The sequence below is a fragment of the Nycticebus coucang genome, chromosome 20 (assembly GCF_027406575.1).
Source record: "Nycticebus coucang isolate mNycCou1 chromosome 20, mNycCou1.pri, whole genome shotgun sequence".
In the NCBI taxonomy this organism is placed as follows: Eukaryota; Metazoa; Chordata; class Mammalia; order Primates; family Lorisidae; genus Nycticebus; species Nycticebus coucang.
The window spans coordinates 55,609,425-55,631,809 of NC_069799.1; the positions used below are offsets into that span (position 1 = coordinate 55,609,425).

General features: G+C 38.4%; 1 protein-coding gene across 1 annotated transcript in view; it reads right to left on the reverse strand.

Annotated features, from left to right (window-relative positions):
• Window positions 1-469: 469 nt before the first annotated feature.
• The window catches only part of MRC1 (mannose receptor C-type 1), a 90,921-nt gene continuing 69,005 nt past the window's right edge, over window positions 470-22,385 (reverse strand). The window contains exons 23-30 of the mRNA XM_053572934.1: window positions 16,932-17,034; window positions 11,949-12,181; window positions 9,274-9,439; window positions 8,357-8,506; window positions 5,034-5,147; window positions 4,370-4,534; window positions 2,399-2,440; window positions 470-1,416 (exon numbers count right to left, since the gene is read on the reverse strand). Of these exons, the coding sequence (XP_053428909.1) occupies window positions 1,166-1,416; window positions 2,399-2,440; window positions 4,370-4,534; window positions 5,034-5,147; window positions 8,357-8,506; window positions 9,274-9,439; window positions 11,949-12,181; window positions 16,932-17,034 (1,224 nt within the window). The 3' untranslated portion in view covers window positions 470-1,165. The remainder of the gene's footprint in view (window positions 1,417-2,398; window positions 2,441-4,369; window positions 4,535-5,033; window positions 5,148-8,356; window positions 8,507-9,273; window positions 9,440-11,948; window positions 12,182-16,931; window positions 17,035-22,385) is intronic.

Consider the following 22,385-nt stretch of genomic DNA (forward strand, 5'->3'; position numbering starts at 1 on the left):
AGAGTGCTGGTCACTGGACCTAGGTAAAGAACTCTTACCCGTGGTAAACCCTTAAGACAGGATTGGCAGCATGGTGCCCTTGTAAGATACAAAAGCTCTAGAATATTTCATAATGTAGCTAAAGCTTTGTCCGAGGCACACATTTTAAGTTAAAAGGAGTAATTAAAGGGAGAAAAAGATATTTAGAGTTTTAATCCCAAATATCAGTGCCTTTGATTGTTGAATTCTGAGTTGAGTAGATGTTCGGGGGGGAAGATCTGAGAAAACTGTGCAAATTGTTATGGTAAAAAAATTCATTTTGCACATGATGGTTTAGCAACATACCTTTTCCAAATAGATAAAGAGCTTGATTAAGAATGTCTTTACTAATAATATTGTGTAAGAGCAAAGTTAAAGTGTAACATGAAGGGATAAATAAATCTCGGTTAAAAGCAAATTTACATTTACCAAGATCACCAAAATGCAAATCTATTAAAAATAGACCTTGTCTTTAATGTTTATTTCACATTATCTAAGTACATCCAGTGATGCAAATTTACATTTTATTTCACACCCTTGTATCCTGATATACATATAAGAGGTCAAAGAACACATTTGCAATATTTAATCTATAAAATTATGCTCGGGAAAAACCAGATTCTCGGCTGCCTTATTCTGCTGCACATTTATGAATACAATTCTAAATAATCAAGTGGAAATCATGACTGGTCACAGAGAAAGCTGACTAAATTTTGACACCACCTGAGGTTGTTTATGTTTAATTTTTGAAATGGCCTTCTGACTGCTGAAATACATTTCAGTAGGTAACATATTTTTCAGAGCCCCTTAAAATATTTCAAGAGGCTTCACTGGTTGTTTCTAGAGCTGTTGTAATCTACATGAAATTGATCCTAGTTACAGGGCAGTGATACTTAAATGTTGGCATTGTAGTGCTGTAGATGCGCCTATGATTTTTTTTTAAGTGGTAATCAACATTACTATCCCTCTTTGTAAAAATACCTTGCCAGGCTAGAAAATGAACCACTATTCATTTAGGCAAAGGAAAAGGACAGGCCAGTACAACACATAATTAATTTGAAAGGAAACAATCGCATGGAATTAAAGAATTAAACAATTTTAGTTACAACTTAATGAGATTCCGTTATACCAAGATCACACGTTGATACTAGATGATTGCGTGTTCATTCTGTTCAATGTTGCCCATGAGATCTTTCGTGTCACTAGTTCCTGAACTTGACTGACTGTTAAAATAGAGAGTGTTTTCAAAGGCGCCCTCTTGAGGTAGGAGCACACGTCTTTTCTTATAAAAGAAATAGGCAGCAAGCCCAGCACCGGTTAAAATAAGGAGGATGACAATGACCACTACTCCTGTCCTGTTGGAAGACGGTTTGGGAGGCTCCATCTTCCTTGAGTCAGCTGTAAACAAATTTTAAAAAAAAGGATTAGGGAAAAGATGGAGGGAGACAGAGTTTAAATGATATGGAAAACAATACAACTTTCTTTCTGGAAATGCTAAAATGCATATTTTTTCAAGTGACATTTGTCAAACAGAAAGGCAAGACACGAAAACGAGAATCCATATGGCCCCTAGAGGATTATTAAGAATATTTAGATGATTATTCAGTTGCAATAATACTTCATTTGTCTATGTAGCCTTGAGCTAGTTAAACAAAGTCTTTTAAATATGTTACCTTGTTTCACAATAATGTAAAGCTGCTTCCAAATGCTTTATAAGCAGATAAATAGAATAGAACAATAACGATGATGGTACTTAAAAGCAAGTCAAAAATTAGGAAAAAATAGAAAATAAACATAGTGGAAATTTGAACTCATATAATCAGTAAACAAAAAGCACCTGGGAGACTGATGGGAGGTTTACAATCAAGTCATACATTTTACCTTGAGTTTTTTCTAGCGGCCAACAATATGGGTGAAATAGGATCAGTTACGTAATTGAAGCTGTCTATAAAAATTAAAACAAAAAACTTTGCTAAGAAAAGAAAAGAGATTCTGGGGAGGAATTTCTTCCATGGGTTCTCATAAAGCAACTCTTCCTAACACAGCAAAAAAACAAACAAAAAAGCTTTCAAGCGCTTCTTAGAGTAAAAACACCAACTTGAACCCAAGGCCTTTTTTCTAAAGTATCATTTAAGGTAGGTTGATGACATAATAACCCAGAGGCTGTGTTAGCTCAAGTGAAACTGCTGAGAGTGCAGAGGAGAGACCATGATGACTTTTTTTTTTTGGCAATTTTTGGCCAGGGCTGGGTTCAAACCCACCACCCCCCGGTACCCTACTCCTTAAGCCACAGGCGCTGCCCAGAGATCATTATGGCTTTTAAAACAAACAATATTGATGTATTATTAATAGAGGACTTGTAATTTTGTAATGGTCTTACCTTTTGTTGTAATTAATGCATGAGTAGGTTCGACATCAACAACTGTAAAAAAGGAAAATTAATTAATTATATATTTATAAAAGCCTACAATAATTGCATGTAGATAGTAAATAGTATTTGGTTCACAAATACAGAGACTACTCCATGTTTGGTTTGGTATGATATGATAGAGATACCGGTACAGATAGAAAATCTATCTATCTATCTATCTATCTATCTATCTATCATCTATCTATCTATCTATCTATGCTAAAGCAGCATTCTACATCTACATGGTAAGTTTGAATACAAGGTTGGACAACTGAGTTTGCAAACTCATCCTAGAAAAAGTGCTACATACCTCATTGCTAAATATCACTACGGTCATCAGATGGCCAAAGGAAGTACTTTGAAGGTGAATAGTGATATTCCACATGGAGGTATATAGCACTTCTTCAAGGATGAGTTCATGAAGTTAATAGTCATTCTAGAAGCTGAGTTCCAAAATTGTTTTGAAGAGTGGACTAGTTGCTGGCATCAGTGAATAGCTTCCCAAGGGGAGCACTTCGAAGGTGACCGTTGTGATATTCAACAATGAGGTAGGTAGCTCTTTTGCTAGAATGAGTTCATGAACTTAACTGTCCAACCTCATACATTAGATTCTAGTACTGTAGCATTGGAGCCACTGATACCCTTAAAATCTACCCAACCCATCCATAAGTAACAGCATTCTAGGCTAGGGTTTTAAAATTGGCCCACTGAAATGTTACAAGATATTCAACATTGCACCAGAGATTGTGGTGTATGAGAACAGAGTTGTTTTTTTTTTTTTTGTAGAGACAGAGTCTCACTTTATGGCCCTCAGTAGAGTGCCATGGCATCACACAGCTCACAGCAACCTCCAACTCCGGGGCCTAAGCGATTCTCTTGCCTCAGCCTCCCGAGTGGCTGGGACTACAGGCGCCCGCCACAACGCCCGGCTATTTTTTGGTTGCAGTTCGGCCGGGGCCGGGTTTGAACCTGCCACCCTCAGCATATGGGGCCAGCGCCCTACCGACTGAGCCACAGGCGCCGCCCTAGAACAGAGTTTTAAAAGACCAAGACCTGTACTGCTTTAAAATGATAAAACTTCCTGAGACAAAAGGGTTAGTGTATCTAACTCAGTTATTTAAATCTATTACCTAATTAATAAGTTCATGTCCTGGGAAGAATCTTAGGTGCGGTGGAATGGCAACAAAGTATCATTATGGTCCAGATAGTGCCTTGTGAGCATTGGACACTGTTAATTAGCCTCAATCTCTTTCCTTCCATGGTCTCACACTCCATCTCAGAAGGAGACTGAATTAGTCCCTAACTCATTCTATAATCAATTCTTTTTTGTTTGTTTTTTAGAGACATGGTCTTGCTCTCTCACCCAGGCTTGGGGTAGCTCACTGTAGCCCCTGAACTCCTGAGCTCAAGTGATCCTCCTGCCTTAGCTGGTAGGACAGGTGCACACAACCAGGCTTGGCTAATGTTTTTTTATTTTGATTTTTTTTAAGATGGGGGCTCAATATGTTGGCCTTGAACTCCTGGGCTCAAGCAACCCTCCTGCCTCCACTCTGTAATTAATTCTGATTCCTTCCCAGAACCCTGACCTCTTCTGGTTTATGCTGGTATTACTTTACCCCCTTTCCCCGACATCATAAGCCTTGTAAAAATGCTCTGGCGACTGCCTGCAGTTGGCAAATCCATACACATGGGTATTCCATCATAAATGCATTGATAAACCCAAATGACTATGTTAGCTGAGCAGACAGAGGGTGTCTCTTGCTCACTCAGAGCAGCAGACAGCGATGGATCACCATGGCAGATTGAATTTTTCAGTGATAAATGGACAGAGCTGGGATGGCCCTGTAATCACATTATAATGCCAATTATAATGATACCTGCCAATTGGAAAGAAGTGATGGCCAGGGAACAGACACAACACATGACAAACTTAGTACTTACTTTTTGGTCTTTTACAAATATATCCTTTGTAGGAAGAACAGTGAATATTATTCCAAAATCCAGAAGACGCCTGTAAAGCTACACAATCGTTTCCTTCACCAGAGGGATCTCCTGTGTTCCAGTTGACAAAGGCAAGTGGATTGTTGTTTATCCAAAGCCACATCCCTGGTCATGAAATAAAACCAATAACAGTGCAAGTGAAAAATAACCCATCTTAAAATAAGTTAGGCTTACTTGTGCAAATTTTCTAAGCACATTATTTTATACAAGAATCAATGGTTTAAAAAAAACAGACTTTGAACAGATAAGACTGTAATGACTAAAATATATTTAAATTAAAAAATTACTTCCAATTAGTACAAATATTTATACTTCTCCTTTTGTAGCTTCCCCTCCCCAACACCATCCCACTAAAAAATGCTTTTTAAAGCTTCTTGAACTAAGTTAGCTATAAATCTTTTTTTAATTGGCAACTCTGAGGATTATATCATAGGAAAGTCATTTTAACTTTCAGTTCCTACATCAAATAAAAATATGAGTTTGAATTTTCAAACTCATCACAAATTAATCCTTGTTTTAGGTAAGACTTTCCAAAAATAAAACCATGTTTTACATACAACATTTGGAAATATTCGTTATTGAATAATTGTTCTGCCAAAATTACCTTCAACATTTCTGTACAATCCTATCCAAAAATTGGTTTTACTTTTAAGTGGCTCGACACGATATGACAGAAAACTAGATTCAGCAGCACTTTCGATGGAAACCAGAGTAGAGCCTGCAAAGCATAAAAGTATCAATTATTTTGTAAACAGCATTGATTGTAAGAGCAATAAAAATCAACCAATGTCTCCACTGGAGGGGTGGATATTTTTTCTGCTCAGAATTTTAGTTTCCATTTTGAAAACATCGTCTGTGATGTCCTGGATGGAGTTAAGACATTCTTCTTAGTCAAGTATCACAAAAATGGAAAAGCAATTATCCAATGTGCTCAATACTAATATGAGGCCGGTAGATGATCTAAGGCATGTCCACATAGGAGAAAAACTCATTTCAGTTCAAGTTGGGGGGAGAGGTAACAAGAGAGATGGAGGGGGTTGGGTGCTCTCACTGAACGGGCAAGGGATGGGGATGTTTGGCACAACTTTTATGTGTGGGTCGTAACCACAAGAGGGACTCTACCTAACAAAAACAAATATTTTGACCTGGTTGTTTGTACCCTCACATTAACCTGAAATAAATTTACAAGAAAGAAAGAAAGACCCTGGCCAAAACTAAAAAGAAAGAGAGAGAGAAAAAGAGAAGAAAGAAAGAAAGAAAGAAAGAAGGAAAGAAAGAGAGAGAGAGAGAGAGAGAGAGAGAGAGAGAGAGAGAGAGAAAGAAAGAAAGAAAGAAAGAAAGAAAGAAAGAAAGAAAGAAAGAAAGAAAGAAAGAAAGAAAGAAAGAAAGAAAGAAAGAAAATACAGTTTTGAGCATCACTGGAGTCCAAGCACCGCACTAGTTCCTGCAAGATATTCAAAGATGAGTAGGACATAGAATATGTCTTAAGAGCGTTATGGCTCCATGGCCAGTCATAAGAGCCTGCAGGGATATCAGAGAGGAGGTATTAACTGCAATCTGCTACGGAAATGTCAAATGTTCATGTTAGGTGAAGTAAATGAAAAGCAGTCTAAGAGGAAATAGAATTTAAATAGAGGTAGCGTAGGCTTTCAAGTAAAAAGGATAGAAAATTCTTCCAGGAAGAATTAACAAGAGGGAAGACCAAGCAAGAGGGAAGTGTAGAACTTCTCCAGGGACAGAGATGGCTCGGTTTGGAGGGGATGTAGCACCAGCATGATCAACCGGCTAAAGACAGTCATGGGTTACGTCTCGCTGCAGAAGGAAGGAGGTGGGTACTGAGGGCAAGGTGATGACAAAGAAGACTCAGCTTTTTCTGGAAGCAGAATGATGTGACGTACTATAGGACTATTGATCCAGCTGTTCTGCAGAGACCCATTCGAGGTACAGAGAGGAAATTGGGAGACCAGGTAGATAACCACGAAAGTGACAATCCACGTTAGATGGTGTTGGTGTTAGATTTTATAGAAAAACCATAGCTTTTTAGTAATAACTAACATATTTTTTAAGAATTTCGTGCCTAACGTGTTGCTTTGGGGCTTTACAAGCATTACCACATTAAATTTTTATAACAACTCATTAATAGGTACTATTGTTACCCCATTTTATAGCTGAAGAGAACAAAGGACAGAGGATGAGTAATTTGCCAAGATCCTAACACTAGTCGAGGGTAGAGTCAGGTACAACTTAGACTTTCTCAGTCTTGAGGTCCTGGACATAACAATATGCCTGTTTTCCATCTTACTGAGTTCTGGATTATCCATTCGATGACTGTTTTCACTGGATGATTCCATAATTCACCATTAAATACATTTTATAGAAATTCATCACTTCAAAATATCTGTTATGTATTTTGAGAAAGAGAATTTGAATCATTCATTTTATTTACTGGACAATATAGTCACCTAAAATTGAAGACAAAGTTTCTTACATGTTCATTGCAAAAATTAAAAAAAAATACTAAACAACCTGAAGGAAAACATTTATTTATTTTTTAAATTTTTTTTCTATTTTTTTTAGTAGAGATGGTGGGGGCGGGGAGGTCTCGCTCTTGCTCAGGCTGGTCTTGAACTCCTGAGCTCAAGCAATCCACCCACGTCACCCTCTCAAAGTGCTATGATTACAGGAGTGAGCCACCTGGCTGAAAAACATTTTTATAAATGATTAAAGCAGACTTCAGATAACATCAGCAGAAAGGGCAGAATATGTACCTCTGAAAGTCTTTTCCCCTATAAAAGCAATGAGAAAACCGACAAATCTGTTAAAATCAACTTTTCTAGAATTCTAAAAATTAATTAAAGGCTTGCAAGAATACAAAAAAAAAAAAAAAAGATTGAATCTCAGTAGTTAACAGTGAGCTTCATGGTGTTTTAGCTAGTCCTAATCCTTCTGTCTTCTTCCCAGCTCCACTGTTGCCTTTAAAACCAACAGCTCCACAACAACTGTGAAAATCAGTAACAATTGGATTAATAGTCCTATAGTACATGATGCCCCTGGAGAGGTTAGAATGGGGTTACAGCTCTTTTTAAGCTCTTTCTCAAAGAATTTCCATGATTTGACCTGATAGTTCTCTAGAAAATCCTACTTGAAAAGCTTGCTTTTATTTTATCTATATTTTATCTTATTCTTAATCCAGTGAGTGAAAAGAGGCTTATCCCTGGAAATGTTTGTCAAAAGCCTTTGGTGGCAATGGTCTAACACTGTAGTTGCCCATGCCGGTGGTGGCACAAGGTTGACTTTTGAATGAACCTGAAGGAAATGAGACGATATAGCTCTTCACTGTTGGATGAAGAACCCTGAGTTAGAGCAAAATAAAAAACCCTACTAAATACATCCAGGAAGTATTAAATACTAAAATAATTCAGTGAAATGTTTGGTAGGATGTAACTAGGTGACTTTTTCATGTACCCTGAAAAGTTAACTTGGACATTTTTTACAACAGGGAGAAAATCATTCCTTTTCATCATGTCTATTTTAGTTTCGTTTTCTTTTTCTTCACAAATACAATAGCCAGATATAAATACTTTTCTATTAATAGTAAAAAAAAAAATAAAAGAAAAAAATGGTTCCTGGGTACTTGTAAAGTCTGAGCTTATCAGTCCTGAGACTGCGGGTAACTGAGTAGGAGAATTCTGGCAATTTTTAGAAGATAGGACAGAAAGGAAGAAATATTTGTGCAGAAAATGATCTGAATTTTCTAAAATATTGATGCTACAAAGTTGGAAATTACATTGAAGGGACATAGCATTGTTCTCTTACAAAATAAATCAGTTTTTAAAAAACAGGTATCTTTACGTTGCTGTGGTGTTGTGTCACAGGACTCCAGAATAGGTTATTATCAATTTTTCTTTCAGGAAATGTGGCACTTACCCATCCGAAGACATTCCAGAGAAGCTTGGCCCCAGTTCCTGGTATATGAGGACTCAATATAGTAGCAGTGAGCATGGAAAGGAATCCATGCTGTGTGCTGTGACTCAGGGCACCTGCCGGGCAGCTGTGGAGGCTCTGTGGCAGGGACAACTGTTAAGAAAAACATATTTAAAATGAAACTAAACCAGAATCTTTGTAGCATGTAGAATAATATTTCAGTGGCTAAGGAAAATGTTACTATCTAGTATTATTAAAAAAAAAAAAACTTCCAATGGTTACCATTTGGATCTACCATTATCATTCTTTTTACTTTATTTTTCTAAAATTTTAAATATATTTCACTAGAATGTACTATGGCATAGTGGCAGTCAACCACATTCATAGTTCAGACTATATATCTATAGATACCTACAAACATTAAGTTTATTAAAAGTCCCCCCAAATAATTTGTAATTTTCCAGCCATTCTATTCCTTTTCTGAGATCCTAACCTATATAACCCCTCTTTAACTATTAATGACACCTGTAACATAACTAAATGCTATAGCTGGAATTCTATAACTATACCAACAATACACATTCTGATAAAATTATTTTGATCTGAATATGTTGTTAACATCAAACGTTAAGCATAATTTCCTGGGGAATCCATTATTACAGATTCAAAGGACAACCTTCATAATAAAAACTCAAAAGGTTTATTAAAGAGCAAATAAATCCTCAAAAGAAAAGAAAATTTTCTATTGCCATTATTTTCATCTGTGTATGCATGGTGTACGTTAAAATGGTCTTTTGTTAGGTGAAGAAATATATTTTATCTTATTTTCAGCTACCCAGCATGGAATAACATCAACAGTGGTGTGTAGTAGCTTATTCAGAAAATTTCAAATCCTCTGGTTGTTTTGCATATTCATTTACCATCTGATTTTTTGCAGAGAACATAAAAACTTTCATTGCAAGGAGTCGTCTTCCAGAAGCCATCAAGATCCAGATAAACGCAGGCTGATTTCAGCTTGGGCTCATCAGCAGCCCAATTAGTGTACCTCACCCTCCATTTATCCGTCCAAGTGTATTCATTATTGGTCTGCAAGAACAAAAACAACCATTAACACGGAGCCTTGCTTCATTTAGAAAATAGCAGAAGAACCAAGTGAAGAATAAAGGATATACTTAAGACTGTGATTAGACATGGAATTTTGCACATTTGAGAATAAAAGGAACATTACACGTCATTTCTATCAACTCAAATTCAGTAAATGCAGCCTTTCTTCGAAGTAATTATTTCTTGCCGATCACTAGAAATGCATCCTTGGAAGCTATTCTGAAAAACACTGACTTCAGAAATCTTTACGTCTTATTCCCTGAAACTGTCTTTGTTTGCATGCTGTCAGAGGAAAAGAGAAGTTTCATCTTCATAACAGATAAAATATTTCGTATATTAATATTAAAATTATTTTAAAAATTAAGTAATTTTCATTCAATTCTTGGACCCCTGAGAGAAACACTAAATTGCTACTGATCTCATTGGTCTGTGGTAGAAACAGCACCAGTGATAAATGATGTGGCTAAGGTCACTCGGGTAGTAAAATGGGAACCTAGGTCTCGTCACTTCTACTTAGGTGAGTTTTTGGCTATGTGAATTATGACGTCATCACAGCTCACAGCAACTTCAAACTCTTGGGCTTAAGCGATTCTCTTGCCTCAGCCTCCTAACTAGCTGGGACTACAGGCGCCCGCCATAAGGCCCAGCTATTTTTTTGTTGTAGTTGTCATTGTTTGCCTGGACTGGGTTCGAACCTACCAGCGTTGGTGTATGTGGCTGGCGCCCTGCCCACTGAGCTACGCCACTACCTGCCGAGCCTGTAACTAGGGTGTCAAATGCCTATGATGACACTTTTTAAAAAGCATATTGTTTTATTCCAGTTGCACACTTAGTCTCTTATTAAAGTTATGATAATACACAACTAACTGACACCATCAACAATATTACTTATCAATAAAAATATCTTTAATAATCTACAAGAGATTTTACAGGTAATGCCTAAGAATCGATAATTGAATTTTTTAAATATTCAAACAATTATCCTCCTCTTCATGGCATTATGTAGTCTACCACGCCAATTACCAAAGATCCATTGACAAAACCAAAATCAAGTTGTTATTGTGAGTTAGAATTTTGTTGCATTGTATCATATAATCAAATAGGGCTTGCACATCTAGTAATTCCATAGTTGCAAGGAAGGCAATGATACTGTTTGTCATAATTATCAGGACAGCAGAAAATCATTTCATCTTTAAAAAAATAAATAAAAAGCCTGTTTTGAACTCACAAGAGAATTGTGAACATGTCTGTGAGAAGGAAATGAGTGATTTATCAAACGACTTTATTATTCAAAGCATAGTCAACAGAGACTTTAAAATGCCTTGCCTGAGTTTAATCACGGAAATCATTATAGAACTACTTACTTTTAAATGTTTACTTCCCTACTTAGAAAATACTCATTGCACAAAGTGTAAATTTCTATCTCTACATCCGGGCATTGGAAGCTCTTTACAACGTGACATCTTCTGTCTCTTTCTCTCTTCTTGGTATGCCTTCTTTATGTTCTAACACACCAGCCCACATCTACGAGGTTTGGTTTTCTCTGAGAAACTCTCTTGGTCTTCCCCCCCGCCCAAATGCTCCCCTTTCTCTTGTCCTATCGCTCTTTCCATATACAGTGGAACCTCCTTAGCTGATCCTCTCCCTACGCTGACCACCTCAAGTTGATCTAATTTTCATAGACTGGACGTGCACCACATGTGCGCATCAGTACAGTAGGCCTAGTGCCTTATGTTGACCACCTCTGTGTGTTCACCAGTCTGTTTCGGTCCCCTGGGTGGTCAGCTTACAGACGTCTTACTGTGTTTTTATTTGACACTTCCTGTATTATTTCTTAATTACTAGCCAACATATCCATTTCTTGGAAATAGAAATAGAAAGCTGGAAAGTTTGCTGGCTGCCTAGCTAGCTGGATGGATGAAGGGTGGATAGATGGTTGACGAGGCATCGGAGAAGAATCACTCTAGGAATATTCTGACAACTCCATCACCACGCTTAGTTCCTCACCCCCACCCACTCCTGCCAACCTTTCTTTCTCTGTGACAGAATTCAGGAAATTGACTGTCACGAAGTAGTTTTCACACCCGGATGGAAGCTCTGCCACCTCAGGACCTCTAATAAATCTAGAATGTTGGCACAAAAAAATAAAAACCATCCTCATCACCAACAACTGAGTAGTCCCTGAGCTGTTCCCCTCATGGCATTATTACCATCCTGACCCTGGAAGGAAATAAGTGAGTCAAGAAAATGACTGAGATGCAAAATCTAATTTGAATAGTCAAAAGCAATTAAGATACTTAACAGCAATTAGATAATTCTTAGTTTGGCCAGATCCTTGAAGGTGTTGGGTCCCTGAAAGATGGGGTCTCAGTCAAGTTAGCACCAACACTATTTCTGATGAATAACACGTGTTTGGAACAAACAGAAAGAGAATCCTATCCACCCGCAGTGTACCCATCACGGCAGGTGGCACGGGTTCCCGGCATCTTACCAAGTTACTGTTGAGGGCTATCCACACACCCTCCGTAAGTGTTTGCATTTGCAACCACACAAATGCGTTGCTATAGGGATCCAAAACGCTCGCGAGGAGGGAACTGTGAGCCCTGCAGTATTCCTCAGCTTCGTGCCACTGCACTTTAAATTTCATGAGTGAATAGCTGCTTTCACCATATTTAATAAAGCCATCTGTTGGAATTGTTGCTGGAGACTTAGGCAAGGCCGGGTCTACAGTAAAAAGACCATTTTTATTAGCATTATCAAGAAACATTCATTGAGCACCCTTGGTACATGACTACTATATCTCATCCATCATAAAAATAATCGGAATAGCACATACCCAAAATGGCAAGCATTAAAAATATTTTCGTAAGCCATTTCACGCCAGAAAACAAAGCTTCATTTTTTAATGGGTACGCCCAATTAAATTAAAATTTTTTAACTCTATTTAGAATATGAAGGTAGGTATACGATCAACTTTCTCAACTACAAAAGGTATCGCAAATTCAATATAATCTAGTATCCGGATGAAAGAAATGGACACAATTTAAGGCCACAAGTTAACGAACATGGATCACTGTGCCATTACTAATCTTTATTTTTCCATCTTGGTCAAATGTGAAGGTGAACAACAGTCTTCCCGCTTGACTCCCCACCCTGCCCCTGCACTGGTTCTATTCCGTCCATGACTTTGTATCTATTTGGCTCCATCTGTGAGTCATGTACCTTCAGGAAACTGGTTAGGTTCTGGAATAAATCCTTACATGTGTGTCTGATTCAGCTAACCTTTATTCATGATGATTTCTTATGCCCTTCACCTAGGCCCCCCACACCCTATCCAGATTGACCCAGGGGTTGGAGCCTCTGTAAGTGAGAGTCACTTCAGCTTTCTGATCTTTCCTCCTCAGTCTCCTAGGATGAGTTTCTAATCACTGCATTAGGTACATCTGCACTCTGGGCCCCTTCACATCAAGGCCCCAACAGAGAACTTGCTTCTGCAGGCCTTAGCTGATGTCCCAGGGCAGAAGTCAGCAAACAATAGCCAAAGAATAAAATTTGCCTGTCGTCTGTCTTTGTAGCCAGTGAGCTGTAAAGGTTTTCAAATGGTTGGGTGAAAGTGGGGAAGTTGAAGAATAATAATATTTCAGGACATCCTAAGCACAAATTCAAATTTGTGTTCACGAATAAAGTTTTATTGGAACATGGCCACATTCACGTGTTTACACAAGTCTATGACCGCAGTAGAGTTTTTTTCAACGAGACTATATGATTCACAAAGGTGAAAATATTTATAAGCCAGCTCTTTATCCTGGTCTAGGGATCTATATATCCTTGACTGCCGGGTTTTGTCTTGGCAGATTGACATGTTTTACTTTGTATCAACTTGACTCACCATGTGCCTTGTTCCTACTCTACAGCAGAGTAGACACGTTCTTTTTTTTTTTTTTTTTTTGTGGTTGAGAACGATTAGAAGAGTTTATTGGTCTATAGTTAAAACTGTGATGAAATACAGTGAATAATTGTTTTAATACAGGAACTGACTTAGCAAATTGAATGGACTCCCTCTAACGCAAGTGAATAAAATATTTGTATGATGTTGTAGAATCTGTGATTTTTACTGGCAAGAATTTATAGTTTCCTTTGCTCGTGACTGTTACACCGTAACTTCATTCCATCCTCTCCTTTCTTCTGCTGTTGCTGCCATCTTGTGTTGGTATAATATTAAACCAAGAGACCCCAGCCAGGATCCTTAAAATGTTATAGCCTATCCGGAATGGAACAACTTTACAATTTCCCAGTTTAGGGAGATATGATCTTGTTTTAATGCCATTGGAAAACGTTTGGACTGTTAAAAGTGGTAAATGAGGTTTGAGGTAAAGCTAAAAAATAAAATAGCTTCATAAAGGGCTTTATATAGAAGTAGAAAACAGCTCCTCTGTCCAATTTGCTTGTTTATAAAAACAATCATTTAAAAAGATCATGTGGAAAAAACAAAAATATTGAAAGATTATTGCCAAGTTAGATCACAGGCAGTTTTTCTCTTCTTCGTAAGTTTCTGTCTTTTCCTAAATTTTAGCAAAGAATGTGTCTCGTATAGTCTTTAAAACGGTGTTTATTCTCTAAAAGTTTAATATGCATATATAGGTATATGTATTTATAGAGGCTTTAAAAAATGCAGAAAACTATATTGAAGGAACTAAAGTCTCCAAAATCCCACTCTCTGAAGATAACTATTCCTATTTTGATGCCTTTCCATTGAGTCTTTTTTATTCTTTCTTTTTAAGAGGAGCGAGGTTGCTATTATTTTTTGATAATTTGTAATTTACAAAATTCATATGCTGTCTTTTTTTCCACTTTAACACTGTGAACTTTTCCTTAGGTCATTAAAAAATTGCAAACTATGGGGGAGGTGATGGCTTACACCCATATTTCCCACCATTTGGGAGAATCTCTTGAGCCCAGGAATTAATGCCAGCCTGGGCAACAAATTGAACTTTGTTGAACCTAAGTATAAAAATAGTTTCCCCTATACTTTTGCCAGCTGTCTGATAGTAAGACCCCATCCCTACAAAAAAAATTTAAAAATTAGCTGGACGTGGTGGTATACACCTGTAATTCCAGCTATTTAGAGTACTAAGGCAAGAGGATCTCTTGAATCCAGGAGTTTGAGGCTACAGTGAGCTATGATCATGCCACTGCACTCTAGCCTAACAGACAGAGCAAGACATAAAAAAAAAAAAACCCTCAAGCTTTTTTGTTTTTATTCCTAGTAAAATATTCTATCACTTACGTCTATAAAATAAGAAAAGAGTCTAAATAAGCTTTTGAATTACTATTCACTCCTGTAAGGAGCTTCTCCAATTTGCCTAAAAAACAGAGGTGCAGATGGTGTGTTTTGGTGATTCTGGTGGCCTATGATTCTGGTGCTGTAGGGCATTGGGTAAAGAGAAAAGTGACGTGACCTTGGGACAGCTTCAGGAGCAAGAAAAGATTAGAATTTCTGCAGTTCTTGTCAATTATCTGAAACTATGTTACATGATTTTTAATCATTGCTATGAGTCGATATTAGTTCCCTGATTATCCCAAAAGTATAAGGAACATTTAGTAAGTCTGGGAGAACAAGTACCTTCCAAATCCAACTTGTCCTCTCAGAGCCGTATGCGAAACGGCAGCAACCTTCCCACCCTCAGTCTTCACATCAAATCTATTTTTAAATTTCTAATGTTTTTGTGTAGCTAGACATTTTTATTCTCATTGGACTAGAAACTAGAATCAACATCATCTTGAGTCACAGTAAATAGCCAGTTCTCTGTATCATTTTCATTTAACCATTTTCAAGATTCCTAAGATGGGAAAAAGAGAAACCTCAAATGAGAGATCTACATTAATAACACATCGAATCCAGAGCAGAGAATGAGGCTTTTATGAGGCTTTGTGCCAACGATTCTCAAAAAATAGGAGTTGAATCGAGACGTTCCTACTCTGACATTAAGAAAAGGTACAGGTAGGTATCGGAACTCAGAAAACAACACCACAAATGAAGGCCTCCGAGGCTGCCTCAGAAGGGAAGGTTTTTCTCTGCCCGTTCCCTGCCTTCTCATCTCTCAGTTCCATTGTCCCCCAAACCCAGCCATAGAAACCAGAATCCTTTCCCAAAGGAGTGCTTAAACGCAAGGACTCCTTTTCACCATAGGCAGCCATAAAAACCTCTAAATATTTTTTTTTCTTTTCAGATTAATAATCAAGGCACAAACTATTAGGTTACAATGTTTGCATTTGTTAGGTAAAGTCCCTGTTGTAGCTGTGTCCTGTACCCAGGAGATGTGCCATAGACCCTTACATTGTGCCCATCAGGTGGGAGCACTCCAATCTCCCTCCTCCACCCCCCCAACTTGAATTAAATTGAGTTTTTCCTCTTTTGTGGGCATGTATTAGATTGTCTACTAGCTTCAGATTAGTATTGAATACATTGGACACTTGCTTCTGTATTCTTGTGATACTGAAGAGAATGTTCTCCAACTCTATGCAAGTTAATACAAAAAATATAAAGTGGCCATCTTTTTAATGACTAAATAGTATTCCATAGTGTACATCTACCACAAAAACGTAAAAATATTAGCCTAACTTGCCCCGGGGCCTCTCTGTGTAAAAATTGTCCATATAGAAATTATCTAACCTACCGTAGTTGACTATAGATCATAAGATCCCCCCATTCTAGAGACGGTCCTACCCCATACCCCAAAGGAAGAGCACTGCTCACAGAGGCCAAGAAGAATCTAGACCAGTGGTTCTCAACCTGTGGGTTGCGACCTCTTTGTAACAATGAAAATACATCCTGCATATCAGATATTTACATTACGATTCATAACAGTAGCAAAATTACAGTTATGAAGTAGCAACGAAAATGATTTTATGGTTGGTGGTCACCACACCATGAGGAGCTGTATTAAAGGGTCGGGGTACTAGGAGGCATTAGGAAGGTTGAGAACCACTGATCTGGACATAAAGGCCTTGCTAGGTTAGATCATACCCTTTTTGTCCAACTGTATTTCTATACAGCTTTCTGTACTTTGTTGAACCGAAGTATAAAAATGGACCTTGGTCTGGGTCTTCCTTCTGAAAATCTCTGTGTCGTGTAAACCTATGATTAAATACATTGGTGTGCCTTTTCTCCTATTACATGCTGCCTCTTGCCAGTGATTTTCGGTGAACCTTCAGAGGATAAAGGAGAAATTTTTCCCCTGGCTCCTACATTGGCAAATCCTCCAAATTTTTAACAAAATTAGGAAAAGTTTCAACATCAAGGTTAATCTGCCTGATAAGAGAATGAGAGACTAAAGCATATCAACCTTCTTGACTGTCACAGATGCACGTGAATTAAAGTGAGAATCCAAGTTAATGTTGTACAAGGGAATGATATATTTTTTAAAGTAGAAAACCCAGCCCTTCCAGGCAGGTGAGGTTCAGAGGAACTTACCAGAAAGTGTCTGGCATATGTAGCCGCGCTTGCTGTCACAGACATCGTCCATCCACTTCCCTGCTTCATTGGATTTGCCTCCAATAATAACCACACAGTCAGCCTGTTTATTTACAGAGAAAGAAAACAAGGATGAATCAACAATTATGTACATCGATTCGTGAACATGCCAAAAATAACATCTCATTATCCCGAACTTCCAAGTCTTAAGATCGCCCTAATTTATTGTATATTCAACCCATCATTACTTTTTGCACAACTGCATCCGTATTCCATGCAGATGCCCTACATCTGAATTCTTGCTATCTGAATTTAAAATCAAACAGATTATGGATAAATTTTGGAGGCAGGCCTCAGAAACTTTCCTATCAGAAGTTGTATCAATCACTACCACCCCTTAGAAACCAGACAAATATGGTATCCTCTCTGTCCAAATTCTCACTAACCAATATTCAGAGATAATTGCTATTATAGCTTCATATCTTACTTATAATCTTACAAGGGAGGATGCGAGGACTAGCTAGAAAAATATATTCGTTTGGTTCTGAATGTGTTTGCAATCCCAAGCTTCCACAAGGCGGTATATCAACCAACACGAACCACACACCTGCTTAAGTTTTTACACCATGTCAGCTGAAGATTTTGATTATAACATGTGCCGTTCTTTTTAAAAATTATAAATTATAATTCATAATGTCTGACACTGCTCTAAATGTACTGGTCGTGTACTGTACATGCATGAATTCATTTAAATTCATACTCATCCTATGAGGTAGGTGATACCATTGTGCCCATTTTACAGATGAGAGAAACAAGGCAAAAGGAAATTAGATAACTTGCTGGTGGTCACACAGGCAGTAAGTGAAAGAGTTGGGATTCAGTCCCAGTCCTTCAGGCTCCCCACAGACTGGCTGTACAGGAAAACAATCAGGACTATTTCTCAATGGGTGAGGAATGTGTGGTGCCCTGGGGGCAGGAGGCCTCCCAGGCTTCTTGTTAATAAAAAGCAACCCAGAAAGGGAAGATTGGATATTTCCCTGAAGGGAGGTACCATGAAGAAGAAAGTTAGGCCAGCAAGCCAAGGGTACACAGCAGAGAGATGGACAGATCCTCCCTCCGTAGTAACGTTGAAAAGCCATGGAGAGCATTTCACCTAAGATGAACATTTCTCATATAGTCACATTCTAGAATGAGAGATGTGTACCCTAATCAGTATGCCAGAGTTAAATTGGCAGCTATTCTTTTTTGATGGCACATAAAATTATGGCGAATTCTTCTATCCGTAGTTATCTTAGCTGCAATGACAATTAACCTTTCAGACTCTCTGACTTTTCTGTTCCTGCTTACGCTAGTTGAGCTGTGCTGTTCTTGTACTTCAGGCTTCAGAAGTCAGTCCAGATATAGACTCGCCCTTCTGTAGCACTGAGTCTCTGCTACGGCTGCCAGACTACACCGTACAGAAGTGGTCAGGTGTGTGGACGCCATGGCCAGTTTCTGGGAATTTCCTACAGGTACAAGCCTACAAACTGTGCGCCCACTGGCTACACCTGGCCCAGTCCTGAGGTTGGTTTGTGATCATTTAGGTTGTATCTCCATCTTCCCTCCATTCCCCCTTCCTTTTGAAGCTTAAATATATGAAAAGTGTAGGCTCAGAATATTCTCTCTCTTTCTCATTCACGCGCACACACACACACACACACACACACACACACTCTCCATTTTCCATCAAGCATTCATTCTCTTTGGTAATTGACTATATCCCCAATATGTCTCTAATCTTTTTGTTTCATTCACATGCATTGAACCTAAAATACCACACTTCCTTTCCCAATGGGCTAAAAAATGGTGCCTTGGGTGTGAGAAAGCCTCTCTATGCTGTTTCCACAGGTAAAAGTATTACTCCCTCAGAGGTCATCAAACTAGAATAGGAACTTAATCAGGTCCACCACCTGTTTTTGTAAGTAAAGTTTAATAGGAACATAGCCGCTTCTTTCACATTATCGTGGTTGCAACAGAGACCTTTTTGGCCCTCAAAGCCTCAACTTCTCCATTATAGAAAATGCTCCTCAACTTCTGCAAGTCTCCACCACCCAAACACAAAGCTTTTCACCATTTCCCCTTTACAGCTCATTTATTTACCAAATCCTTTCTTTCTTGAAGTACTATGTAAAATCAATCTCAGTATTTTTCTCCTGAAGTGCCGTTTCTCCCCTTCTCACTCCTGTATCTAGTATGGTTGGAGCAGGGGGAGGACAACCACATGCCACCTGCCCCCATCTCCAGATACCATCTGCAGTCTAGCATGGAATGGGGTATTGTGCTCATTTAAAGTCAGAGGATGGGGTTTGGGGCAAGGTCATTGTGGACCAGCCAGAAATAAAGAGAGGAGATCTCATCAAATCATTCTACTTTTGGGCTCGATGCCTATAGCTCAGCGGCTAGGGCGCCAGCCACATACACCAGAGCTGGTGGGTTCAAATCCAGCCCAGACCTGCCAAACAAAATGACAACTACAACAACATCAACAACAATAACAAAGCCAGGCATTGTGGTGGGCACCTGTAGTCCCAGCTACCTGGGAGGCTGAGGCAAGAGAATCACTTTAGCCCAAGAGTTTGAGGTTGCTGTGAGCTATGATGCCACAGCACTACTGAGGGTGACAAAGTGTCTCAAAAAAAAAATAATCATTCTGGACCCCCACCCCCCAATTTGTGTGGTAAAAATACCAACGTTCCACTTTTTCCCAATACCAAGTTTCCTTTTAAAAGAAATTTAAGCAAAAATGGAATAGATTTAAAGCAAATGTTAAAGACTTTTAAGTCCTGCTAGTCTGTTATGTAAGGAGGTTGGCAGTTATCCCTCCCATCCACAACAGGTGCCCCAAGAAAAGCCGGGGGAAACTGAAATCAACAACTCTTTTTAAAATACATCATAAGGGTGGGACAGGGTGGCTCATGCCTATAATCCTAACACTCTGGGAGGCTGAGATAGGTGGATTGCTTGAGCTCAGGAGTTCAAGGCCAGCCTGAGCAAGGGCAAGACAGTGTCTCTACTAAAAATACAAAAACTAGTCAGGCTTCATGGAGGGCACCTGTAGTCCCAGCTACTTGGGAGCCTGAGGCAAGAGGATCGATCACTTGAGCCCAAGAGCTAGAGGTTGCAATGGACTTTGATGACACGGCACTCTACCTAGAGTAACAGAGTGAGACTGTGTCTCAAATAAATATATAAATAAATAAATACCATCATAAAATGGAGGTCATAAAACAAACAGCTGATCCCCCACATTAGAGAAACAGACAGGTAGATATAGGAAATCTCTACTGACCAGGGCAGAATTCCAGGAGCAGAAAAGTCCATGGGAACCAGTGACTGAGGTAGGGAAAACAAAACTGTCATTAACAAATTGCTGGAGGCTCAATGTGGACAAGTTTGGAAATTAAAGACTCTTGGTGGGTAAGCCAGGCCCAGTGTCTCATGCCTGTAACTGTTGCAGTAGGGAAGGCCGAGGCAGGTGGATTGCTTGAGCTCAGGAGTTCAAGACCAGCCTGAGCAAGAGCAAGACCCATCTCCAAAACTAGCTGGATATCATGGCGAGCACTTATAGTCCCAGCTACTGGGGAGGCTCAAGTAAGAGGATCACTTGAGCTTAAGAGTCTGAGGTTGCAGTGAGCTATGAGGCCAGGGCATGTTACTGAGAGTGACAAAGTGAGACTTTGTCTCAAAAAAAAAAAAAAAAAAAAAAATCACTTGGTGGGGACATTCTTAAATAGATCCCCATATTTTTGTGAGTTTTACTGCCAGGACCTCTTACCAGATCCTCACAGTAAAGCAGAGGAAAAAAAAAATCCCCTCTTTCCTCCCACAGAAGATGTGGGAAAGAACCATTTGAAATACACCAGATTACGAAAATAATTTTATGGTTGGGAGTCACCACAACATGAGGAACTGTATTAAAGGGTTGCGGCATTAGGAGGCATGAGGAAGGTTGAGAACCACTGACCTAGATTAACTGTAAATATATGCTGCAAACTAAAGAGCAACATCTAAAGAAAATCTTTTTTAAAAGCATAATTGATATTCTAAAGAGAAGAGAAAAATGGAATCATACAAACTATTCAAGTAAAACCAGAAAAAGAATGGAAGACAAAAAATGAAGCAAGCAACAATAAATATGAAACAATAACAAATATGATGGATATTAATCCAACTATATTAATAATCATTTTACATGTTATTGGTCTAAATACACCCGTAAAAGGACAGAGACTCATAAGTTGGTACAAGAAGCTCACTTTAAATATTAAAAAATGTATAGATTAAAGGTAAAGGATGGAGAAAGGTATACCATGCTAACACCAGTCAAAATGAAACTAACAAGATTAATTTCAGGCAGAGCAGACTGCAGAGCAGGGAAAGTTATCAGAGGTAAAGTGTTACACAATGGTATAAGGGATAATTGTCCCAGAAGACAAAGCAATCCATAATGTATATGTACCTAGCAACAAAGCAGCAAAATAGGATAGAATTGCAAAGAAAAATAGATGAAGCCACAATTAGAATTGGAGCCATCAATCAAAAATAGAAAGATAAAAGAGACAAAACATCAGCAAGAACATGGTTGAACTGAACGTCACCATCCATCACCTGGATCTCCTTAACATTGATGACTTTGTCCAACAACATCAAAGATCCATTCTTCTCAAGCTCACACAGAATATTCACCAAGACTGACCAGGCCCTCAAACACACCTTCACAAATTTTTAAAAATAGAAAGCAAACAAACTCTGGACAAAATCTCTCCTATGGCATCTAAATTTCTCAAAATTTGATTCCCACTATCCAGGTTTATAGCCACTTCTTTTCTACATAAAACTCCTACTTCAGATCCAAAGCCATTTCTTCCTACCCAAACACACTTTCTGCCTTTTCCCTGAAGATGTCTCTCACCTTGACCACTTAATCAGGTCTTGCCCTGTTATTTTTAAACTCGGAAAAAAGATCCGGAGTTGAGTATTTTTTTCAGTTTCTTCCCTCTTCCATGTCAGGCAAAGACGTTGATTGCCTCCAAAGATAAGGTCTGCTGATTCAAACAACCCATTCCCTAGTGAATTTCTTCCCTCTTAACTAATATAGTACTTTACAGCTGACCCCATCATTAAATACTTATGTTTCTTTACTGTCTTCTTTCTTACCTTAAGACTTGTGGTCTAGTTTAAGTTTAAATTATTTTAAGTTGAGAACAAAATTGTAACATTTCTTCCTGCTTTTTACAACCCCCAGCATGGTGTTGGACACTGATAGGTTGACTCTGTTCAATTATAAAAGAGTAAAAATAGTAAACTACAGAACCATAGTCTGTCTCTCAGGTTAATGTACAAAAGCTTTGGGCATGTGATAAGCACTGTGCAAATGTCAGCTCAATGATAATAATGCTGGTGATGATATCTTTA